Source organism: Chelonoidis abingdonii, chromosome 2 (assembly GCF_003597395.2).
Source record: "Chelonoidis abingdonii isolate Lonesome George chromosome 2, CheloAbing_2.0, whole genome shotgun sequence".
In the NCBI taxonomy this organism is placed as follows: Eukaryota; Metazoa; Chordata; order Testudines; family Testudinidae; genus Chelonoidis; species Chelonoidis abingdonii.
In genome coordinates this window covers 206,949,073-206,971,003 of record NC_133770.1, presented here as the reverse complement: position 1 = coordinate 206,971,003, position 21,931 = coordinate 206,949,073, and the positions used below count along the sequence as shown (strand labels likewise).

The window sequence follows — 21,931 nt, the reverse complement described above, 5'->3', positions numbered from 1 at the left end:
GTGAGGGTGCAAACAGCTGTTTTTGTGAAATGACAATCTGTCCTTAGGAAACGGGCACAGCTCATCAGCACAGAATTCATGAAGCAGCTGTTAGATGCTAATTATTTCTGGCCAACAGCCACCTCAGTCAAGTCTGAACTAGTAATTTAGAAGGGAAAAACTCTACTACACAGTAAGCAATCCCATAAGACATGCAGTTCCCACTGCTGTCATCCCCTCTTCCCATTTGTCCTAGTGCCATTGTGCCTGAAATGTATCAAAACTCATTAGTAATCTGCGGGGCAAACAAAATCTCCTTTGCAAGTGGACCTTTAAATGCTGGAGAGATAATCTGTACAGCAGTTTGGTGTGTGAAAGAGGACATTACTGGACTCAAGAGAGAATATAGCCCAGTGGTTCTCAAACTGTGGGTCAGGATCCCAAAGTGGGTCATGACTCGTTTTAATGGGGTTACCAGGGCTGGCATTACACTTGCTGGGGCTCAGGGCTGAAGCCCAAGCCACACCACCCACGGCCGAAGCCTTTGGGGCTTCAGCTTTGGACTCCTTACGCAGCCCAGGGCTGAAGCGCTTGGGCTTCTGCTTTGCGTCCCTCCCTCCATCCCCAGCCCAGGGTGGCAGGGCTTGGGTGGGCACAGGCTTCAGCCTCCCTCCTGTGGTCATGTAGTAATGTTTGTTGTCAGAAGGGTGTTGTTGTGTCAAGATGCTTGAGAACCCCTGATATAGCCAAATGGCTACTAAAGAATACAGAGCAGCTGTATGGAAGTTTCTCCATATTCTTTTAAAACACCATCTTTCTCATAAAGTGGTTCTTTGTCAGAGCTGTACTCCGTTTGTCCTTTTCCCAGCTCTGTGAATAGATACTTGCCAGCTAAAGCAAGGTCACTAGGGACCAGCAGACATTGGGGTTCAACTAACGCCATGCCCTTATTCTTGGTCCTAAACAAAGTTTTATTTCAAACTGCCCAGAGAAGTAAATTCCTGAGTATCCTTGGAGTCTGCAACCCTAATTTTAGATTCTCTAAGGACTTGTCTTCATTGTTAATAAAAGGTGCATTTTTTATCGCCGGATAACCAACAGTGTGAGCTATCTCAAGGTAAAGACACAGTAAAGACAAGACACTTCAGTTTTACTGTGAGGTAGGCACTATACCTCTGCTAAAAGGTCTTGTCTTCACTGTTTTTTTTACTGGACATAACTCATGCAACATGAGTAAGGCTACGATTTAGTCACAGGAACTTTTAGTAAAAGTCACGGGAAATGCCATGATTAAATCTTTGGGGAGGGGTGTGTGCTGGGGAAGGGGGGGGGGGCTGTTACTTCCATCATAACAATACCACATATCATTTCTGTCCATCCTCCCAATAGAATTCAATATACTGACACCCAAAGTGACTCATCTCCCAGAGAGAAAGAAGACATAAAATAATGGTTTTGGGGATGGCAGTAATGGGTGCACGAATCCGTGGGGCTAGGGGCAAATGGGGGACTCCAGCATCGGAGATGGGTGTTGTGGCAGTCGGAAATTGAGGGACTCCCAGATGGGGAAGAATAAGGGTGCATATAGAGTTTCTGGCATGGGGAAAAATACAGGAGACTGATATGTTGGGAGGCAAGAAAGGGGCCGCACATAGCCCCTAGCATGGGGAAACAATAGTGAGGAAAACGGTATGGAGGGAGGAGACCATGGGGGACACAGAGCTCATGGCAGATGGTAGAGGTCGGAATGGGATGGCATGCAGAACCCCTGCCATGGGGAAAACAGGGGACACACAGAGCTCCAGGCATGTGGTGGGGGGTGGGGAGAGTTGCAGGGAGTCCCTGAAACAGATGGAGATGGGAATGTGGCACACAGGGAGCATGTTGGGGAGAACAGAGGAATACAGTATACGTAATGAGCTTGACCTATGGAAGCTACAAAATGTGTGACCCCTAGTATATAACCAAGGACTATACGGTTAAGGACTTTAAAAATCAATAGGGACAATGTAAAGTCAATCTCCCACTTTACAGGCAGACAATAAAAATTGAAGGGTGGGCAAGACATAATAGTTGCTCAACTCAGCAAATAAACCTGTGTTAGCATTCTCTACAAGCTGCAAGCAAAGGAGAAAACTTTATTGTAAGAGATGCTCACAGGGAACTACAATAATTGAGTCTCACGGTCACAAGATCACATGCTGTTGTGTGGTAGTCACTGGATAAAGGAAGGTGTAGCCTGCACATATTTCACAACTGAAAAAAATACTTTTCTGCCACATCTGACACGTGTGTTTACCCTGGGAAAAATGTTTTTCCTGTTACCATCCCCAAGCAAATTTTACTCCCATCCAAATCTCCCTGCAGCATTGCTCTCCCTCCCCAGTATCTTTGCAGAAGACCAGAAGAGGCCACTTTCAATGGGCTTCTGAGTGTATACTTTTCTGTGGAGTCTGTTAGCTGAAACAAACTTTGTCCATTCTGTTCTAATGGGAAATTCATTACTACTACAACTCTTCCAGCGTCCACTTCCACAGCTACATTCCCATTCTAGGGGCATCCAAGCCAAGATTTTGCCTGAGATGGTGCTTAAACCTGAAAATCCATTTGCACTTAAAGTGAACAACAAACAATGTGCGACCTACACGAGCAATGAAGTGCCACTCTCTAGTCTATACTAAATGCCTCTTCAATATCAATGTAGGAAATAGATTATAGTATTATGAAGACTGCACTACTGAAAATAAAAACAATGTGAAAATCTAGTGTCTGTGTTTACTTCTATCCTCTTCACGACTATAAAAGAGATCATATACAATTCTAAGAGCTCTGTCAAAGGCTCCTCACTGGAAAATAGAGAATTAATCACTTTGAAATGATTGCCAAGAGCAGCAATGTTGACATTAGAAATTGCACTGTACTTAAAATTCATAAGTTGTTACTTCCAAAAGTCACTAGTCAGGTTAAAAACTGCCATCACAAACCTTAGAGTGAAACCCTGAGTCACTATGTACAAAAGAACTACTCTTAAGAACAGGCATTCCCTTCAGTAAAGAAGGGAGTGGGGGGAAGAGGAACATAACTACAGGAACATTGGAGTAATGAGCTGGCACATGTCACTGAAACAACCTCTCTCATTTCAAGGTGCTTATGAAAGAATTAAGTAGATGTCAGCTAAAAGATTTAACATCCAGTTTGAGGACAAAATCAGAACAGACTAATTAGACTGTCCCAATATCAAGTATCAGGAATGCTAGCTGATCATTCCCTTTCTATTGTTTACTGTCAGAGATGAAATACTATGAGTGTATTACATTTGCAAACAAGTATTACCTAAGGAAACTGAACTACCACACTGGCAGTATCATGTTTGAAGATAGCACAAAACACAGACTTGTTGCCACAGGCCTGGTCTATACTATAAGGTTAGGTCAATGTAAGCTGCCTTGCATTGACCTGGCTGTGGAAGTGACTTAAATTTGGCTCCTGCTGATATAAGTGCCTCTCTATGCCTATTTAGTAACACCAACTCTCCAAGCAGTGTAGAATCACAGCTAATATAATTAGGTTGATGCAGTGTTAGTACAGACACTGCGTTGCTTACATTGACTGTTACTGGCTTTCAGGAGCCGTCGCACAATGCCCCATACTGACAATGCAATTGATACAAGTACTTCTGGTGAGCAGGCACACTGTCAACACAAGGAGCCAAGTGCGCACACACACAAGCAATTTTATAATTGCAGTGGCTGTATGCCAACATAAAAGTTCACTTGATAAAATTTTGTGGTTGTGAAAAGAGTTTTTAACAGCAAAGTGCCATGTAAATTGGCCATTACTGTACCTTCATGACATCTTTATAGGACTGAATGACCTCAACTTCCTCTTTTTCATCTTCATCTTCCTCCACGCCTTCATCCAGAGCCTCATAGCCTTCATCTTTACTCCCATCTACCTCCACGGTATTGGTCATGTGATCGATAAGCTGCTCCAAGGGAGGACTTAGTTCTCGCTCTTCATTCTCCTTCAAGCCATAGTCCAGAGCTTTATAGATAATAATCCCCAGTGATTCAATAATCTACAAGGAAAAGAAGCAACATTATTATTAACATCACTTCGATGAACTAGTAGGCAAGTGTAAGAACACAAACATCCCTGAGCAACGAGTGGTAAATTGTCCACTCTACAACCGCTGATTTAAGATTGTTATTATAGGATCATCCAAATTAAAGAGGGCAGTGACCCTCCACATTGCATCACTGCTCTGCAAGTCAACATACAGCGCCTAATAGCAAAATATGTCATGCTACATTTTTTTATGTTAAAATTTGACAGGCAAAAACAAAATAATTTAAAAACAAAGTTGGACCATTTTGAATTTTTTTCCCTAAAAGTGTTTCTGCTCAAAATATTTTTTTAGGTATGTATAAAAATGTTCGGTATATGTATGCACTCTTATCCTCCTTTTGTTTTGTTTTTTAAGAAAGGAACTTAAGAAAAGATACCTCACTCCTTCCACAAGTGGTAATGACTTGCACCACCTCACTGCTTCCAGGGATGACTGGCCATAGCTATGAGGATCTATTTAACTCAGAACTTAACTGAGCTCTGATCAAACCACTCGGACTGCTTACTTGATGAAGACACAGAGATCCCATGTGGGAAAATCTAGTTGTTCTTAGTAGTAGTAGTAATTTGGTAGCCCCTTGGGACCTCAACTGAGATCAGGGCCCTATTGTTTATACAATGCCTACTATTATACAGTCCCTGACCTTCTCAGTTTTTCCTAGTAATGAGAAATTGGCTTGAATGCTCCCAAGTGCCAAGTATACCTTTTCTTTCTTTACATTAATTATTATTTATACCAGAGACAGTGGAGATCCTAGCACTTTAAAGATCTTAAGGGAAAAAAGTCATACATAAGAGCTGATGGCTACTTTGGTATTATTTAAATCTGGGGTCTCAAACTCAGTTCACCTTATGGCCAGTGCCAGTCCTCAAATCCTCCCAGTGAGCCAATAATGTCACTCATGCCACCCAGAACCTGCCCCCACAAACTCCAACCGTCTAAACTCCACCCCCCACCTGCCAAAGGCTCTGGGAGGGAGTTTGGGTTAGGGGATTGGGGTGCTGGCTCTGGGAGGGAGTTTGGGTGGGGGAAGGGGTCTGGCTCAGATGAAGTTTGAGTGCTGGGTGCAGGCTCTGGGCTGGAACAGGGAGTGGAGGTGCAGGCTCTGGGAGGGAGTTTGGGAGCAGGAGTGGGTGTTTGGGAAGGAGTACAGGCTCTGGGAGGAAGTTTGGAGGCGAAAGGGGATATTGGGGAGTGGGTGCTGGCTCTGGGAGGGAGTATGGAGGTGTAAGGAGTATGTGGGGAGGGGGATGCAGGCTGTGGGAATGAGTATGAAGGTGGGAGGGGTATGTGAGGAGGGGGATGCAGGCTATGGGAGGGGGTCAGGGTTGTGGTGCTTACCTGGGGCTCCAAGGCGGCGCAGGCTGGGGGGCCTCCACGCGCTGCTGCCCCCAGGCACAGTCCCCGCAGCTTCCATTGGCCACAGGGGCACTCAGGGTGGGGCAGCGCACAGAGGCACAGCCCTTCCCCGGGGCTGCAGGGAGGGGCAGCATCCATGTGGACCAAGCAGGCAGGAAGTTGCTCAGCTCCGCTGTGCTGACGATGGTGGGTGGGGCCTGGGCCATTTTAAATCGCCTGGGGGATGCGTTGGGGGGGGGGAGCGCCCGGGAGTGGCAGGTGGGGCCAAGAGAGAGATCCAGCCCCAGAATTGCTGGAGCCCCACAGGCCACATTGGGGAGGTTCTCGGGCCACAGATGGCCTGTGGGCCGGGCGTTTGAGACCCCTGATTTAAATGGTCAGGCTCCACTGCAGGAGAACAGCAGCCCTGGAACAGAAGTTAGTAATGGAACTATTTCCAAAAGCAGATATTTTCAAATATTCAATGCTGATAAGTAAATTTCATTCCCCCAATCTGGCATTCCACATAAATCTAGCTAAAAAAAAACTTAAAAAAAAAAAAAGGAGCAATGCTCACATCTTAAACTTTTTTTTAAGGTTTAATTTAATAACCTACTTATTTTACTACAGTAAAATATTTCAAAGAGGCCTTACTGTAATGGATTATAGTTTAGTAGGGGAATTCAAACAGTTTAATCATAATCACATCCAGTCAGAAAATGTAACGCACCAGCAACGGACCAGCAGTTTTATGCTTCATTTCTCTAGTGAGACATGGGAATGCATTAGTAGAGAGCATCAAATTGTTAGACTGCTACGGGTGCAGAATTTAGTGGCAATTTGTACCATGATTAGTAAGTAATCCTTCTTGAAATGCAGAACTTTGCTATTTATTTTTTCCAACAAAACAAAAAATATTCCTCAACATAAAATGCATTGATAAACTGTCCATATTTCACAGTGAAAAATTAAAACACCAGCACATTAAGGGCAAGAAAAAGGCAGATTTATACACCTAATATATTTATTATATTTTCCAATATTTTAACAATTATATGGAATAATACTGATTTTCCTACATTCTTCCATAGCAGCTTTAAAAAAGATATTTGATAGTCTCATGAACATGTCTGGTTTGGCTTAGAAAACTACAAAGCAAAGCTGTGCATTCCTATTTTGGAATGACTGTTAATGAGATATTCAAAGTAAGATTTTGGGAAACGTTCATAATGAACATATAAAGACTGAAAATGTGACAACTGTAATAAAGCAAAGAACATTTTATAAGCATAGCTCCTTTCACTAAGGACCTCCGTATATCCTCAACATGTAATGCAGGGGTGGCCAAATTTACTGGCCCTCTGAGTCACATTCAACAAACACAGAATCATAGAATATTGGGATTGGAAGGGACCTCAGGAGGTCATCTAGTCCAACCCCCTGCTCAAAGCAGGACCAATCCCCAGACAGATTTTTGCCCCAGATCCCTTGGCAGCCCCCTCAAGGATTGAACTCACAACCCTGGATTTAGCAGGCCAATGCTCCAACCACTGAGCTATCCCTCCCTCTTCTTCAGAAGTTCAAGAGCCTGGGCACACCTGCCAGGAGCCAGGGGCTTCAGCCCTGCTCCTGCTGAAGCCCCGAGCCCTGGCAGCTGTGCCCCACAGGAATGAAGCCCCAAGACTCCCCTTCCTCGCTGGGCAGAAGCCCCTACCACATACCACCCTGCTGCAAGGCAGAGGTCCTGAGCTTCTCTGCCCCACCCCCAGTCTGGTAGGTGAAGAATGGAAGGGCGTAGGGGGCTCCGCGAGCTGCACTTTAATGGTAAAAGAGCCACATGTGGCTCGCAAGCTACGGTTTGGCCACCCCTAATGTAATGCTTTAATAGCTGAAAGGAAACAATCTAAGAAGAGTTAAAACCACATTTGGAAGCACCTGTCAGGCACACTTTAAAATCTATAACATTCAGCAAGTTCAGTTATATCATTAGCAGAACCTCCATAAACATTTTATACTGTCTTAAGTACTTGCTGGACAGCACACAGAAATGCTTTTGATAGAATAGGTTAGTCTTGTTCAACAAGTGGAATACAAGTGAAATGAAGAGCAGTGTAACAACTGCTTAAATATTTCTTAAATATCTGATGTGAACGCACAGTATAAATTTTGTCTAGCTTCCTCAAAACAAAAATCTAAGAAGTTTTATCTGTTCAATCCTTTTTTCCTGGTGTTTAATTTGATGTAAAAAAAAGTATTTTGTGTGACAAGTCTTCAGGTCCAGGACTGAATCAGCACTTTTCTTGGAACACACAACAAAACAGGCTTAAAAGGGAAAGTTCTCTCTTTTTGGTTTGGAACAGGGATTAAGAACTTCACAAGTACTACAACTAAAATTCAATGACAGCTGCTGCTTTCTTTGATGTACCAATACTGTTCCTGTTTCAGTCCAGTAATATGGCTTCTGCATTATTATGTGCTAAGCATAGACTTCATAATACGTGCAGAGATGGCCTGACACAAAAGCCGGAACAGAAACTATTCGAAACTACTTTCCTGCCTTTCAAATACTTTATTTTGTCATACTTAGCAACATATCCATTCTGTTTCAGTGTCTCCATTTCGGCTTCTTATGACACAGCAATGAAAATTTTAACTGAGAAACTTTGCATTAACTACTTTGCTGCTGCTGAAAACGTAATAGAAACATGTGACACTTTAACCAATGCTAATTTACCATGGAAGTTATAGAAACACAAATAAGTGCCTGCCATATGATCCAAACAAAACCATAAAACCTTTCAGATTTTTATATATTCACAAAATAGCCAGTATGGAGACTTACAACAATTGAGAAAGACAGACACAAACAAACAAACAAAACAGTATTAAGTGGGTCAGTACTGGTGTCCTTGAAATATATGTACAGAATGAAAAGCCTAATTTTATCTACATCAATTGAACTAATCTGATTTTTTTTATATGTAGGAGTTGGATTTAAGACTATTGCTTTATTGTTTATCTAATATCAGCGTGTTCTATTTGTGTCTCTCTCTCACCCACACACAAACAGACCTGCGTGCGCACACAATCTCTCCACTTGCCTTCACTAATGATCTAATATTTAAGCACAGTACGGAGTACAAATTCAGCCTGTGGGAACAGCTTCTTTCCTGGTCTGAAGCCATGACTTTCAAGGGAACTTAATGTGAAGGTGTAAACCATTATAATGTGAGCTCCCTAATTTAATTTTATAAAGTTATTCAGCTACTGGTTGACATGTAGAGAGCAAATCCTCTGCTAAAGTTTTGAAATGCCGAGAACTAATAAGTTCTAAAACTCTTGGTACAGGCCACAGAAAATGATGTGAGTTAGGCAAACACATCGTTTACTGTTGGCACTGGCAATTGTTTCAGTGCAATGTAATTATTTCAGTGCTATCAATTTACAACTGCTTGGTTTAAAATAAAATCTTCAAATGTTAAGGCCATACCCCCTGCTCAGCTCCCCCACTCACAGATATCCTACAGTCCAGCATACCCTTCACAGTCCCACCATCACAGCTGTACAGTGCTCCATATTCCTGAGGGAATTCTGCATCAAATTCTGTGCATATTTTAAAATTCTGAATTTTTTTTTTAATAATAAATAAATGTGGAAGTTCCACCATGGCAGTGAGGAGCACAGGCCACTGGCTGCATGGAGGTGGGAGAATACCCTGCAGCTTTCCCTAATATATATACTGGTTTAGGACGCATCTAAAAGGTTTAACTGAAATGAATATGAACTTAAACATCTATGGTTCTTTATTTTAGGAACTAGATCAGCATTTTTTTCAACCTGTTTACTTTTCAGACTTACTGAAATTGATGTGCAAACAGGCCGAGTCTGCATGCCATTCCCCTATACTCATCACATGCAAAATGGGGTAATGTCTGCAAACTCACCATCTTCCTGAGGTTTGTTTTTATTTTTAAATAAAGCAACAAATCCCAAAGGGAGGGCTCTGCTTACAAACATAAAAGGACTTTCTCTAGCAAAATTCCTGCCCTTCCCTGTAGCTCTCTTTTACTCAGACTAGAGCCACTTGGACTTTTGTATCCTTGAGTTGGAACTAAAGAGGCTCAACTGTTCTCGCTGCCAAGGCAGGTCAGCAAAATAGTTTTGAACCTCTCCACTGTGATCTAAAGGCTCACAATCTAGTTACAAAAATATTTGCATTTCTATTGCACCATTCCTCACAAATTTTAACAGCATTTTACAATTAAGCCTAATGATAAAAATAATACAGAATACTTAACACTTATTTCACCTATGGATCTCAAGTAACTCTGTTCTGACACAATACTGCTCAGCTCTCACAACTGGAGACACTTTTAAATATATACACTTATATTTTAAAGTTTAAAATGCAACTAAAACAGCACAAACTTGCTTAAGAACTTACAGAAGACCAACTGTCTCAGTTTAGATCAGTAATAGGTTATTTTTTCTATTTATAACATAGTACTATATCTGCTTCTGCAGTATCTAATTCTGTATGTCAAATCAGATTACATTTGTTAAAAAGTGTGAACAGTTTTATTATACGGTAATTTGAAGAGCTATCGAAACACAGAGTTTGGTTACTCACCCCAATGCCCTTCATAATTCTAAGCAGAAATATCTACATTCTTATATAAACCATATTGAAGCACCTCATGTATACTAATGCATTTATCACCACAACAGTCCCATGGAAGTAGGGTAATATTATCCCCATTTTACAGACAGGGATATACTGCTGAAATGGATGCTGTAACCAGGGGCAAACATGCAACATTGGTTGTCGAGCTGGTAAAAAAGAAAATTTTCAACTACTTGCAGTTGGGCAACTAGGATTTGGAACACATATAGTTAATCAAATGAATTACTCATTATGAAACTACCTGGACATATGGATGAAATATTATTTAACTTTGGGGCGTTATGGTTTACCATAAAAATAGCTGAGATACTAGTTTCTGCAATATATTGCACCTTGCTACTAAATATAACTTCAGTGTTAAAAGAAAAACTAGTATGTGCCATGTCTAACAGAACATAAAAGGTGAAAAAGATTAAATACACACACCCTACCTTTCCTGTAAGATTCTCTTATCTAACATGAATGGTATTTTGATCTAAAGTACACATACCCTAATCTATGAAAATGTCTTTGTAATATCCAGAGTAGTTCTCTTTCAAAATAATCTTATTGAGCATACCATGATTCATTCATATTGCGCTTGTGCAATCCATGCATATATTATTTATATATGCTTTATATTATTATTCAGGTATAAAGCGTACAGATTGAGTATAATAGCTCTCGATCAGATTTAAGTGGGTATAAAAGGGGATCCTTAACCAATCATTTTCAAAGCAAATTAAATATATAAAACTTAAGTATTTTCAACATCTTTTGACTCATTTGCTTCTAAAAGAGAGAAAGAACTACACTGTAATTTACTTATAAATACATTCATGCTCATAAGTAATGTAGTCTTCTTCAACCTTTATCCCAGATGCTAATAACAAACATATTATATTCTGTTGCCTACGTTTTAGGTACAGAGATCGTGCGGGTGAACACAGCAGAGAATCCTGTGGCACCTTATAGACTAACAGACGTTTTGGAGCGTCGAGGTCGCTGTTGGTGAATACCACTTCTCACAACGCAGGTAGTGGAATTTCCAGGGTAGTATATATGATGCTAGCAAGCAAGCTAGAGATAACGAGGTTAGTTAATCAGGAGGATGGGCCCTCTTCTAGCAGTAAGGTGTGAAAACCAGGGAGGAGAAACTGGTTCTGTATGTGGCAAGCATTCACAGTCCTTTGTTTAGTCCAGGAGTGAGGTCAAATTGCAAAAGAACTAGAGCTCAGCAGTTCTCTTTTGAAGTCTGGTCTGAAGTTTTTTTGCTGCAGGATGTGCCACCTTAAGGTCTGCTATAGTGGGCCAGGGAGTTGAAGTCTCTCCAGGTTTTTGATATTGCCATTCCTGATATATGATTTGTGTCATTATCTTCGTAGTGACAGTCAGTTGCCGATGTACATAGCAGAGGGGCACTGTGGATGATGGCGTTATTACATTGTACGGTGCAGGTGAATGAACAGTGATGGTGTGGCTGATCGGTTAGTCCTGTGATGGGTCGTGTGTAATATGTGGGCAGATGTGCATCAAAGTTTGTTGCATGGTGGGTCATGACTAGAGTTACTATGGTACGGTGTGCAGTTGCTGGTGAGATACGTTTCAGGTTGGGGGCTGTCTGTGGGAAGGATTGGCCTGCCACCCAAGACCTGTGAAAGTTGGATCATTGTCCAGGATGGTTGTAGATCCCTGATAATATGGAGGAGGGTATTAGCTGGGGCTGTATGTGATGGCCAGTGGGTTGTTGGTTTCTTCTTTCTTGGGTTTGTCTTGTAGTAGGAAGCTTTGGGTAAACGTCTTGGCTCTGTGATCTGTTCTCTAATTTCTTCGTGCGGGTATTGTAGTTTTGAGAATGCTTGGTGGAGATTTTGTAGTGTTGGTCTCTGTCTGAGGGGTTAGAGGCAGATGCGTTGTACCTCAGTGCTTGCGATGACATGGATCGTGTGATGTGCCCGGGATGGAAGCTGGAGCATGAAGGTAGGCATAGGCGGTCGGTAGGTTTTCGATATAGGTAGGTGTTTAGTTCTCACGGGTGCAAAATGAGCGATGGTCAATTGTCATTTATTGCGGGTGAACACGGTCATTTATTAGTGTAAATGAGAGCAGAATTGGCTCATTATCTGAATGCGTAATTTCCTTGTCTATAAAAAAAATGAGATTGGAACACAAATATCATTTTCGTATTTTTTTCACCTCATAACCTCAGAGTTAGATAATTATTGTTATTATTTACATTCAAGAATATTTCTCTCAATGACTGTTCATCCTTAAAGAGTAACAACTTAGTTTCCCGTCTTAATTGGGCAAACTCCAGTAAGGTCTGAAATTCCTATAAAGGATCTTCGCTATGCAGACTGTCCACAAAGCCAGAATTGTCAGAAGTTAAGTACTGTTATTGTTACATACAGACACACATATTACATTCTACACAACCCATCTGAACTATGCGCGTATCGGCGCGGTTAAAATCGATTGCTTCGGGATCAATATATGTGTCTGATCTGGAGGATGATATAATTCGATCAAAGCGCGCTAGATCGATTCGGACCAACCAAAACAAATGGAGTTCCGGAATCGACATGGCGAGCCGCGCACATCGATCCCGCGCGGTGAAGACGGGTAAGTAAATCGATTTTAGATATTTGATTTCAGCTATGCTATTCTCGTAGCTGAAATTGCGTATCTAAAATCGATTTTCGCGCGTAGTGTAGACGTGGCCTTAAAACCATCAAGAGCCTTGGCCCTGATCCTACTTAAGTCAATGGGCTTGTCTCCACTTAGAGTCCCTCCCCAAACAGCCAGGGGTGGCCCGGCCCCTGCCCCCTATCTCCCCCTTGCTTTTTGCCCCCTAATGGCCCCTCCCGGGACTCCTGCCCCATCTAACCCCTCCCGTTCCCTCATGGCACCCCCAGGACTCCTCCATCCACACACACCTCCGCTTCCTCTGTCCTGAACGCCCCCAGAACCCTCAACCAACCCCTCCTCTCATTCCTGAATATCCCCCTCCGGGACCCCTGCCCGATCCAACCACTCCTTCTTCCTGACGGCCTCATTCAACCCCCGCCACTTTCTGACTGCCCCCTGGGTCCCCTGCACCCATTCAACCCCCGCCATTCTCCGCCCTCTTGACCATCCTGACCCCAAGCCACACCCCCACCCCCTGACCACCACCCTGAATTCCCCTGCCCTCTATCCAACCCCTCCTGCTCTCTGCCCCCTTGCCATGCTACCAGTGGCTAGCAGAGCAGCTGTGGCTGGAGCCAGCCATGCCACTGCGCAGCACCAAGTGCCGGGTCAGGCCACATTCTGCACTTGTGCTGCCCGGCCGCCCAGAGCATTGCGTCGGCAGCGCGGCACGCTGAGGATGCAGAGGAAGGGGAACAGCAGGGGAGGGGCCGGGGAGCTCAAGGGCCAGGAGCCAAGGGCCAGGCAGGAGGATCCTGTGGGCCATAGTTTGCCCACCTCTGAACTAGAGGCCCTGGGATCTCAAAAATCAAAAGTAAAGAATCTGGATACTCTCATTCTGTTTCTTAAAGGCCATGGTTGTTATAGCAAAAAAAAATGATTAATACAGCTTACCTTGTCTATTTAGTTGTAGTTTCATCAGACTCTTAATCACCCTGAAGCATTTACCTGAATGTTCCCTTCTGGCATTGATAGTCAAGGGCAAATAAAACTATTTTGCATCAGCCATACTTCTGTGGGAGATATACAATCCACATACAAAAACTGATTTTTGTGTGTGTATTTCCAGGCCTCACAGGTCAAGAGATGTCACTGGCTGCTTGATCTAGCCGTAATTCTTTTGGTGCTGGACTAGAATCAAATCTAACAAGCCCTGGCTCTCAGATAGCAAAAAAGACCAGCTACAAAAAACTAAGGAAGCAAACAAGTTACAGCAAGGGGTCAGGAAATTGAGAGCATCCCCCAAAGATCAGAAGTGATGGTAAAATGAAACCAAAACATAATTTAGCAACTCTTTTACAAAAGCTGCATAAATCCACAGAATTCATCAGTTACCAAGGTTGGATGAGACACTTTAGTGCTGATATAATGAGGGAGGAATCTTCTTATGTTGAAACAAATCCAATAAGTGTGGTCTGATCTCTGAAATATTCACTCCAGATCCAAAGGTAAAGTGAAGCTTATAGCCACCCCTGTGGGAGCTATTCAACTCTTTGGATTCTCTGGATTTTATCCATTGTCCAGTTCTTTCAAACCAATATCAGAGGTGAAAGTAAATCGGTCCAGTCCGGCGTACCGGTAAAAGCCAATATACCGTGTTGGACTGGACCGGCTTCCGTGGTGTGGGGGTCACAGCCAGATCCCCAAGGCCATTAAATCTTGAAAGGCCCCACCTCTTCCGGTGGAGGCCACACCTCTTCCAGTTGAGGCCACGCCCTTGCTCAGGACGCCAGCATACCAGTAAGTCCTTTAAGTTACTTTCACCCCTGACCAACATTCATATACAGGTAGTCTATAATTGAGAAACAACCTCACACAATCTCAGAAGAGTCAAAGCCTCAACCGTTCTTCTAGAAGAATTTTTTTTTTAATCCCAATTAAAAGCTATTTATGCATTAAACATATAAACTCCAGGACAAGTATAAAATACCTTGTGTATATAGTTCTAGAGCCAGCCAGTTCCCAAAGTCATACTGATCTTCAGAAGATATCCCTAACAGAATAGCGATATCCTTGGATGCAGAATCACCACACACTTTGTTCTTTGCAGTGTCATTGTAGCCGAGTTGGTCCCAGGATATTAGAGATACAAAGTAGCGAAAATAATATCTTTTATTGGATCGACTTCTGGTGGTGAAAGAGATGAACTTTACAACTACACAGAGCTCTTCTTCAAGTCTGGGAAAGGTACACGGAGGGTATATCTCTGGGTATTAAGACACCCAGATGGTATAAGACACCTGTAGCTGGCCTGTGCTAGCAGCCTTAGTAGAATTTTTTTTTTATTGTGATGTAAACACTAGGGTTTGGGCTGAAGCCTGAGCTCTGGGACCCTCCCACTTCACAGGGTCCTAGAGCTCAGGCTCCAGCATGATCCCAGATGTCCATACTGCAATTCAAACAGCCCTTTACCCCAAGCCTGCAACCACAAGTCAGAAGCACCGCCAGCCACAGGTGTCTAACTGGAATGTAGACATACCCAAAGTGTCACAGCTAAACACAAGGTGGAACAATTTGTTTAGCATAAGTAGTTAATACATATTCTAAGAGACAACAGAAGGTGAAGTGGCCCGTTAACACCTCTTCAATCAGAGAACAAAAATGGTGGGTTACAGAATGCTGTAATAAACCATAAATCCAATGTCTTTATTAAAGTCATGATTTTTAGTGTCTAGCAAAGTTGTCTCAGGCTCATCTTTTGAAGGTGTTGTGTGGATTTCTTTGGAGGATGAGGTCTAATAGGTCAGATATAGTGTGATCATTTTGTGAAAAGTGTTCACCCACAGGTGATAGGATGCTTTTGTCTTTTAGCATGTTTCTGTGTGAGTTCATTCAAAAGCATGGTGATTATCTGGTTTCAACCACATAGCTGTTACTGGCACATTTAGTGCACCTCTTATTGTGATAGGCACGTGTAGGACCCATGGATCCTGAAAGGTGTGTTGTAGGAGGTTGATCATCATAGCAGTGGAGATATGGCACCCTGCCATAACAAATTTATGCAAAACCTATAGGCAAATCTCCACTGCTACGATTCTGTCACAGAGGTCACGGAAGTCACAGATTCCAGGACCTTCCGGGACATGGCTGGAGCAGCAGCCGGGGTTGGGTCAGCCCCCCTGAGCTGGAGCAGTGGCCGGTGGCCAGTGGTCCCCACACCACCCGCCGACATCCAGCTCTGGGATGCCGGAGCAGCAGTCCCCAGGTCTCTCTTCCTCCCCCAGGATATTTTTAATAAAAGTCAGGGACAGGTTATAGGCTTCCATTAATTTTTTTTTTTTATTGCACACCACCTGTCCATGACTTTTACTAAAAACACCCGTGACAGAATCTTAACCGTAATGATGATCAATATCTCCACAACACTTTTCTGCTGCAGTATGGGTGAGCTGTGGAGGTATCGCAGCATGCAGTGGTGGAGGGGCCTGGAATGAGACAAGACACAGAGGATTATTTTCTCAAATAGGTCAGTGCAGGCAGGGTTACCGGAACAATTTGTATAGTGGAGGTGCTGAGAGCCATTGAACCCAAACTGTAAACCCCTGTATCTAATGGAAACCACGTCAAGCCAGGGGGTGCAATAGCACCTCCAGCACATATGAGTGCAGGAGCACAGAAAAAAATCCTTTAGGAAATAAAATGTTACTTTTCCAAACTGAACTTCAATATATTGTGAGAGGGATGCCTCAGACCACAGAAGCTCCCTGGACACAGCCAGGTTAATAGCAGCAAAAGAAGTGCAAAGACAATGGTAAGTTAAAAATTCAAAGATGTTTTTCATTTTCTAAAAGCTGCAGAACTGCTTGGATTGGGGGAGAAATAGTGAGTGTGTGTGTGCGCGTGTGCGTGCATGCACATGCCTCATCAGTGGCTGTGCTACAAAAGCTCTATCATTTCAAGCCTTTCATTTTGGAGGCCATAACAGTTCTTGTGGTGCCCAATTGGCAAAGGGAGATGTTATTCCTAGCTGCTGGTGGGACACCTGCCATGTATGCAACCAAAGTATTCACATATACAGTGACTGAGCAGCACTTCTATAAGAAGAGTGGGCTAATCAGCTATTGAGTTGGCCCTGGAAAATACACCCTTTCCTGAAACGTGACTGCCTATCTGGAGTTCCTGCTTCAGGAAAAGTTTGCAGCTATCAGCACCCAGGATTGGGTCAGAATTCACATGGGAATCAACAGGATGATGCGTTAGCTTCCACATAGCTTAGCCTGTTATGGCTGCATGCAAACACACAGAATTCCACAGCCTTCCTCCTTTGTGTCCCCTCCCCTCCCCCATTTCTGGACAAAATTTCAAACCCCAGTCGAATTTGGCAAAAACAATTTTGACACCTCTGGACTGCACGGACTACATTTACCTGAAATGTACTAGATTTATAAATGGAAAACATTTCCACCTCCTCTTCACACACAGTTCACGATTTCCAGGTGGGTCATTACATGGCTGAGTGGTTTCAGAGCAACTTACTTACAAGTATGGCAGTGTAAGGTTGTTATTTTTAAGAAACAGGAATGCCTTAGCAAAAATCTGTGCCTTTCCAGTAAAAATTAACTTTCAAGGTGTTTACTGTTTGCTTTTCCTGGTGACCATTTTGAACTCCAAGTGGTGGGAGGTGTGTGGAGGAGGAGCAAAGCCACTGCTGACATCCAATCCATTATTATTGGATACATGCTGCTTGCTGCGGCTTCTAATAATTTTTGCATTGGTTCACAGAACCAATTACTCTCTCATTACATTCTGTGCTAAAGCTCAGTTACGTACAGTAATGTTAACACTATTTGCGGTGTAGCTCCACACGCTGCCCTCACCTGCAGGCACTGCCCTCCGCAGCTCCCATTGGCTCACCCAGGGGCCGCAGGGACATGGTGCCGACCGCTTCTGGGAGCAGCGCAGGGCCAGGGCAGGCAGGGAGCCCACACTGCAAACCCCACCACCACAATACCCTGCAATGAGCCCCCTGCTGCACCCCTCCTGAACCCCACCCCCCTTCCCTGAGCCCCCTCAAACACCCCACACTGCTCCTGCACCCCAACCCCCTGCCCTGAGCCCCCTCCTGCACACCATACCCCCTCCCTTCACCCCATCCCCCTGCCCTGAGCCCCCTCAAACACCCCACACTGCTCCTGTGCCCCAACCCCTTGCCCTGAGCCCTTTCCTGCACACCACACCCCCTCCCACACCCTGCACACTCTCCCACACCCCAACCCCCTGCCCCAGCCCTACATTCATGACCCTGTTTCAAATTCCCCACACAGATGTGGCTCTCGGGCCAAAAAGTTTGCCTACCCCTGGACTAGGAACTGGGCACTGCACCGAACATGGAGCCACCAGTGGTGTGTGATCACCAAGTTGACCAGGACGGTGCCCTGCTGGCCCCAGAATACGGACTGATGGGAGCCGGCAGCAGGTGCCAGGTGAGGACAGTGAAGCGACTCTGTTGCTGAAACCATGTTCAACTGCTGTACCAAATGATGTCACCCAGTTGCCTGACATTGCTGTTGAGCTACATTGCAAATAGTGTTAACATTACTGTATGTAACTAAGCTTTAGAACAGAGTATAAAACATCACTGTAGAATAATTAGAGCTAGATTTGTATATAAAAGAAAAACTTGCAACCTTTTTATATAAAATATTCTGTTTAAAAATATTACACATTTTCACGATGCCTTTCCATTATTTGACAGTATACTGTTTATACTATAATCTTTAGTTTTAGCTATCATTATTGTTTTTTGTCAAATATATAAAAGTTACACAGACCAAATACATCCAAAATCTAATTAACTCTTAACAAACATACATTTATCAAACTATCAAAGTGAAAGAGCTCACAAAGCAGAACATTTAATATCACAAGCAAGTCCTAGGTTTTTTTAGTTTTTAAAAAAAAAACTAAATGAAAATTTAAAATCAAACCTTGTAATGATTTTATCCGCTTCATATCTGCTAAATTAATGTGTATTCTTATGAAAGTGGTGTGCAAAGTTATAATCTTGATGCAAATGCAATTTGTTCCCCTCTCCGTCCACAATGAAGCTACTCAGAAATATGCCAGCAGAGTGCATCTAACTTTCTTCTGTCACATTAAGGCCCTGTCTCCACAAGATTTCAAACTGAGTTAATTAATCATGTTTATATTCACTTTAAACACAGCTCCAGCTAAAGCCGTTTGTAAACGTGGTTTGGCTAGTGTATAAAGAGCATATTCTAGCCTAGATTTTACATGAATAAATTCTAGGAAAAATAAATTCATGTAAAAATAAATTTTCCTAGACATGCAAACAATAAGCAGTTACCCCCATCAAGTGTGGATTACTACTCTCAAAAGCCATGACATCAGGGACAGGTTTCCCACAATTGCAGGTACTTCAATGGTTGCTGTGTGCATAGGAACATTGCACAAATTTCCACTAGCCAAGATGGTTTGTTTGAACACATTGAACAATTACAAGTAAGTAACAATAGTTCAACTGAAATTTTCTACAGAAAACAAGGCTTTAGTATTTTTACTCAATGTATGGTATTTGCCCAAACTTCACAGTCCAATCACCCTAATACACTTAATTTTTCTGGTCCTCATGTTTTCTACTCCAAGGAAGTCGCACCTCATCTTACTCCACAATATTACTAACTTACAATGACATTTCAAACTTTTCCTACTTTCTGGATACTCTGCCCTTGTTCAAAGTTTTGAAAACTCTGGTTTGTAGTGACATACTTACTGTCGAACTGACTAGGGCCTTGGCTACACTTGCAAGTTGCAGCGCTGGTGAGGGGGTTACAGCACTGCAACTTACACGGTGTCCACACTTACAAAGCTCAGCCAGCGCTGCAACTCCCTGTCTGCAGCGCTGGCTGTACACCTGGTCTGCTACGGGTGTAGCGAATCCAGCGCTGGTGATGCAGCGCTGGTCATCAGGTTGTGGACACTCACGGCAGTAGCTGGTTAATTTGGCTGCAGGGGTATTAGCAGGCTATCCACGCATACTTGTTCAGCCTCATATGGTCATCGTTTCGCATTCCACTTGCCCTGGGTTCAAAGGTGACCCGCCCTTTAATTGCCCGGGAATTTTTAAAAATCCCTTCCTGTTTGCTCAGCCAGGCGTGGAGTGCAATCATCAATCAACTAGTGAGTCATGCCTCACGCCACCAAACCGAGGCCCCAGCATGGAGCACTGCCGAGCTGCAGGATCTCATCAGTGTTTTGGGGTGAGGAAGCGGTTCGGCACAGCTGCGTCCGCTGTGAAATTATTTGATACCTACAGCCAGATTCCCGAAGTCAACTGCAATACAGGGGGCTATGATCGTGACGTGCAGGTGCATGTGCGGGTTAAGGTAAGGAGCTGCGGGAGTGCCTACTGCCACGCAGGTCAGGAAACCGCGCTAGGTGCTTGCCCCACGACCTGCCATTTGTACAAGGAGGCTGGATGCGTACTTGGATTGTAACCCCACTTCCAGTCCGAGGATCACGAGGACAGTTTCCGGAGCCTGGAGAGGAGGGGGAGTGTTAGAGGAACCGAGAAGGAGGCTACTGAGGAGTTTGGAGACTTCCAGGAGTCTGCAGCCAGGAAGCTATTTTTCCAGCAGGAAGAAGCGTAGCCGTCGCCCCTGCCGTGGGACTTGGTAGTTAGGAACCAGCAGAGGTGCCTGTTCCCGTTAAGAAGCTTTTTTATAAGGATGGAAATGTTTTGGGAGCAGGGGATGGCTGCTGCCTGAAGCATGCCTTAGATGTGGAATGCCCATTGATTTCTTCCCTGCTAGCTCTGCTTTCCAGTCCAGACCATGGATTTGCGGGACAAGCGCCCCTTCCCTGTGGCCGCTGTTCAGATGCCTCTGAAAGCATCCTGCTGTGGCATGTGGTGGGGGTTCTCTATTTCCCTGTAGCTGCTCTTGCTTTCCCCGTACAGACATGGCTTTCAGAGTGAGGCACCCAAGCCTTCCAGGTGAGCCGTGGGCAGATGGCTTGAGTACTGCTGTGGCAGATGTGGGTGGAGGGTTCAGTCCTATTTTCCCTGTAGCTTTCTCTTGCTTTTCCCCAAGTCACAGAAACCCATGGATTGCAGAGAACAAGCAGCCCTCCCCCTTCCCCTGTGAGCCACGTGTAGGGAAAGCTCAGCCATGTCTCTCTGGAGCTGGTTCTCTATGTGCTATGCTGGCAATGTGTACATGATCTACAAATAGTCTTAAACACAATGGTCCTCTGTACTAGGACTTTATCTCCCGTGTGTTTTTTTTTACAGTGACTCCCTGGATACTGCTCCATCGCGAGATTCTGATAAACTACGAAACTTAGGGAAAACAAGGAAGAGTAAGAGGAGATGGTGAAAGCAGTTTATGAATCTGTATTCCACAGATATAATAAAAGTTGCAAGACTGGAGGGCAAAGGGGAAAGTAGGAAAAGGAAGAGGCTGCCAAGGAAAGGAAAGGCTGCAAGAGAAAAGGAATGGCTCCAAGATGAAGCACAGATCGGCTGCTAAGCTGATCATGGAACGCCACACAGACCTCATGCAGTCAATGCTGACATGCAGGCAGATGCACTACCGTTGCCTCTCACTCCATGCCAAAGTTCAACCAATTGGTGCCCCATTGTTTCCTCAAAAACACCCTTCTCCGGCATCCTGGTTTTCCACTTACCAGCTGCCCCCAACACCCATACGTTTAACTAACAGGCCCTGATAACTATGGCCCTTACCACTATTGCACTCAACCCCATCCCCATGCGGCATATTTATCCTGAAGCACCAGGCATGCACACACTCAAGGAGACATATTCAAAACACTCTGACCTTTACTGTCATCACCCTACCCCCCCTGCCTGATTTATGTACTGTATTTTTATATAAAGGACTTCTTGATTCCTTTTAAAACATTTTTATTATTACAGAAAGTAATAACATATGTACCACAAGTGAAAAATAGGCCACGCAATCATTGCATACCACTGCACTAACTGCTGTGGAAGGCCCCAACATTACTGTGGCTTTCAGCCTCAAAGTGCTCTTTAAGGCATCCTAATCCGTAGCAGTGTGCTGGGCCTCTCTATAGCCGTGCTCTCTGCTGGCAAATTCAGCTCCCAGGGTGGAACACTCGAGGTCCATTCGTCAGTGAAGGTTTCACCTTTC

At 43.9% G+C, this 21,931-nt stretch overlaps 1 protein-coding gene across 2 annotated transcripts in view; it reads right to left on the bottom strand.

The window, feature by feature from the left end:
* The window catches only part of SPIRE1 (spire type actin nucleation factor 1), a 207,449-nt gene that overhangs the window by 122,570 nt on the left and 62,948 nt on the right, over positions 1–21,931 (bottom strand). For both annotated transcript variants that reach the window (XM_032789634.2, XM_075062929.1), the window contains exon 3: positions 3,824–4,057. In XM_032789634.2, coding sequence (XP_032645525.1) covers positions 3,824–4,057 — 234 coding nt within the window. The remainder of the gene's footprint in view (positions 1–3,823; positions 4,058–21,931) is intronic.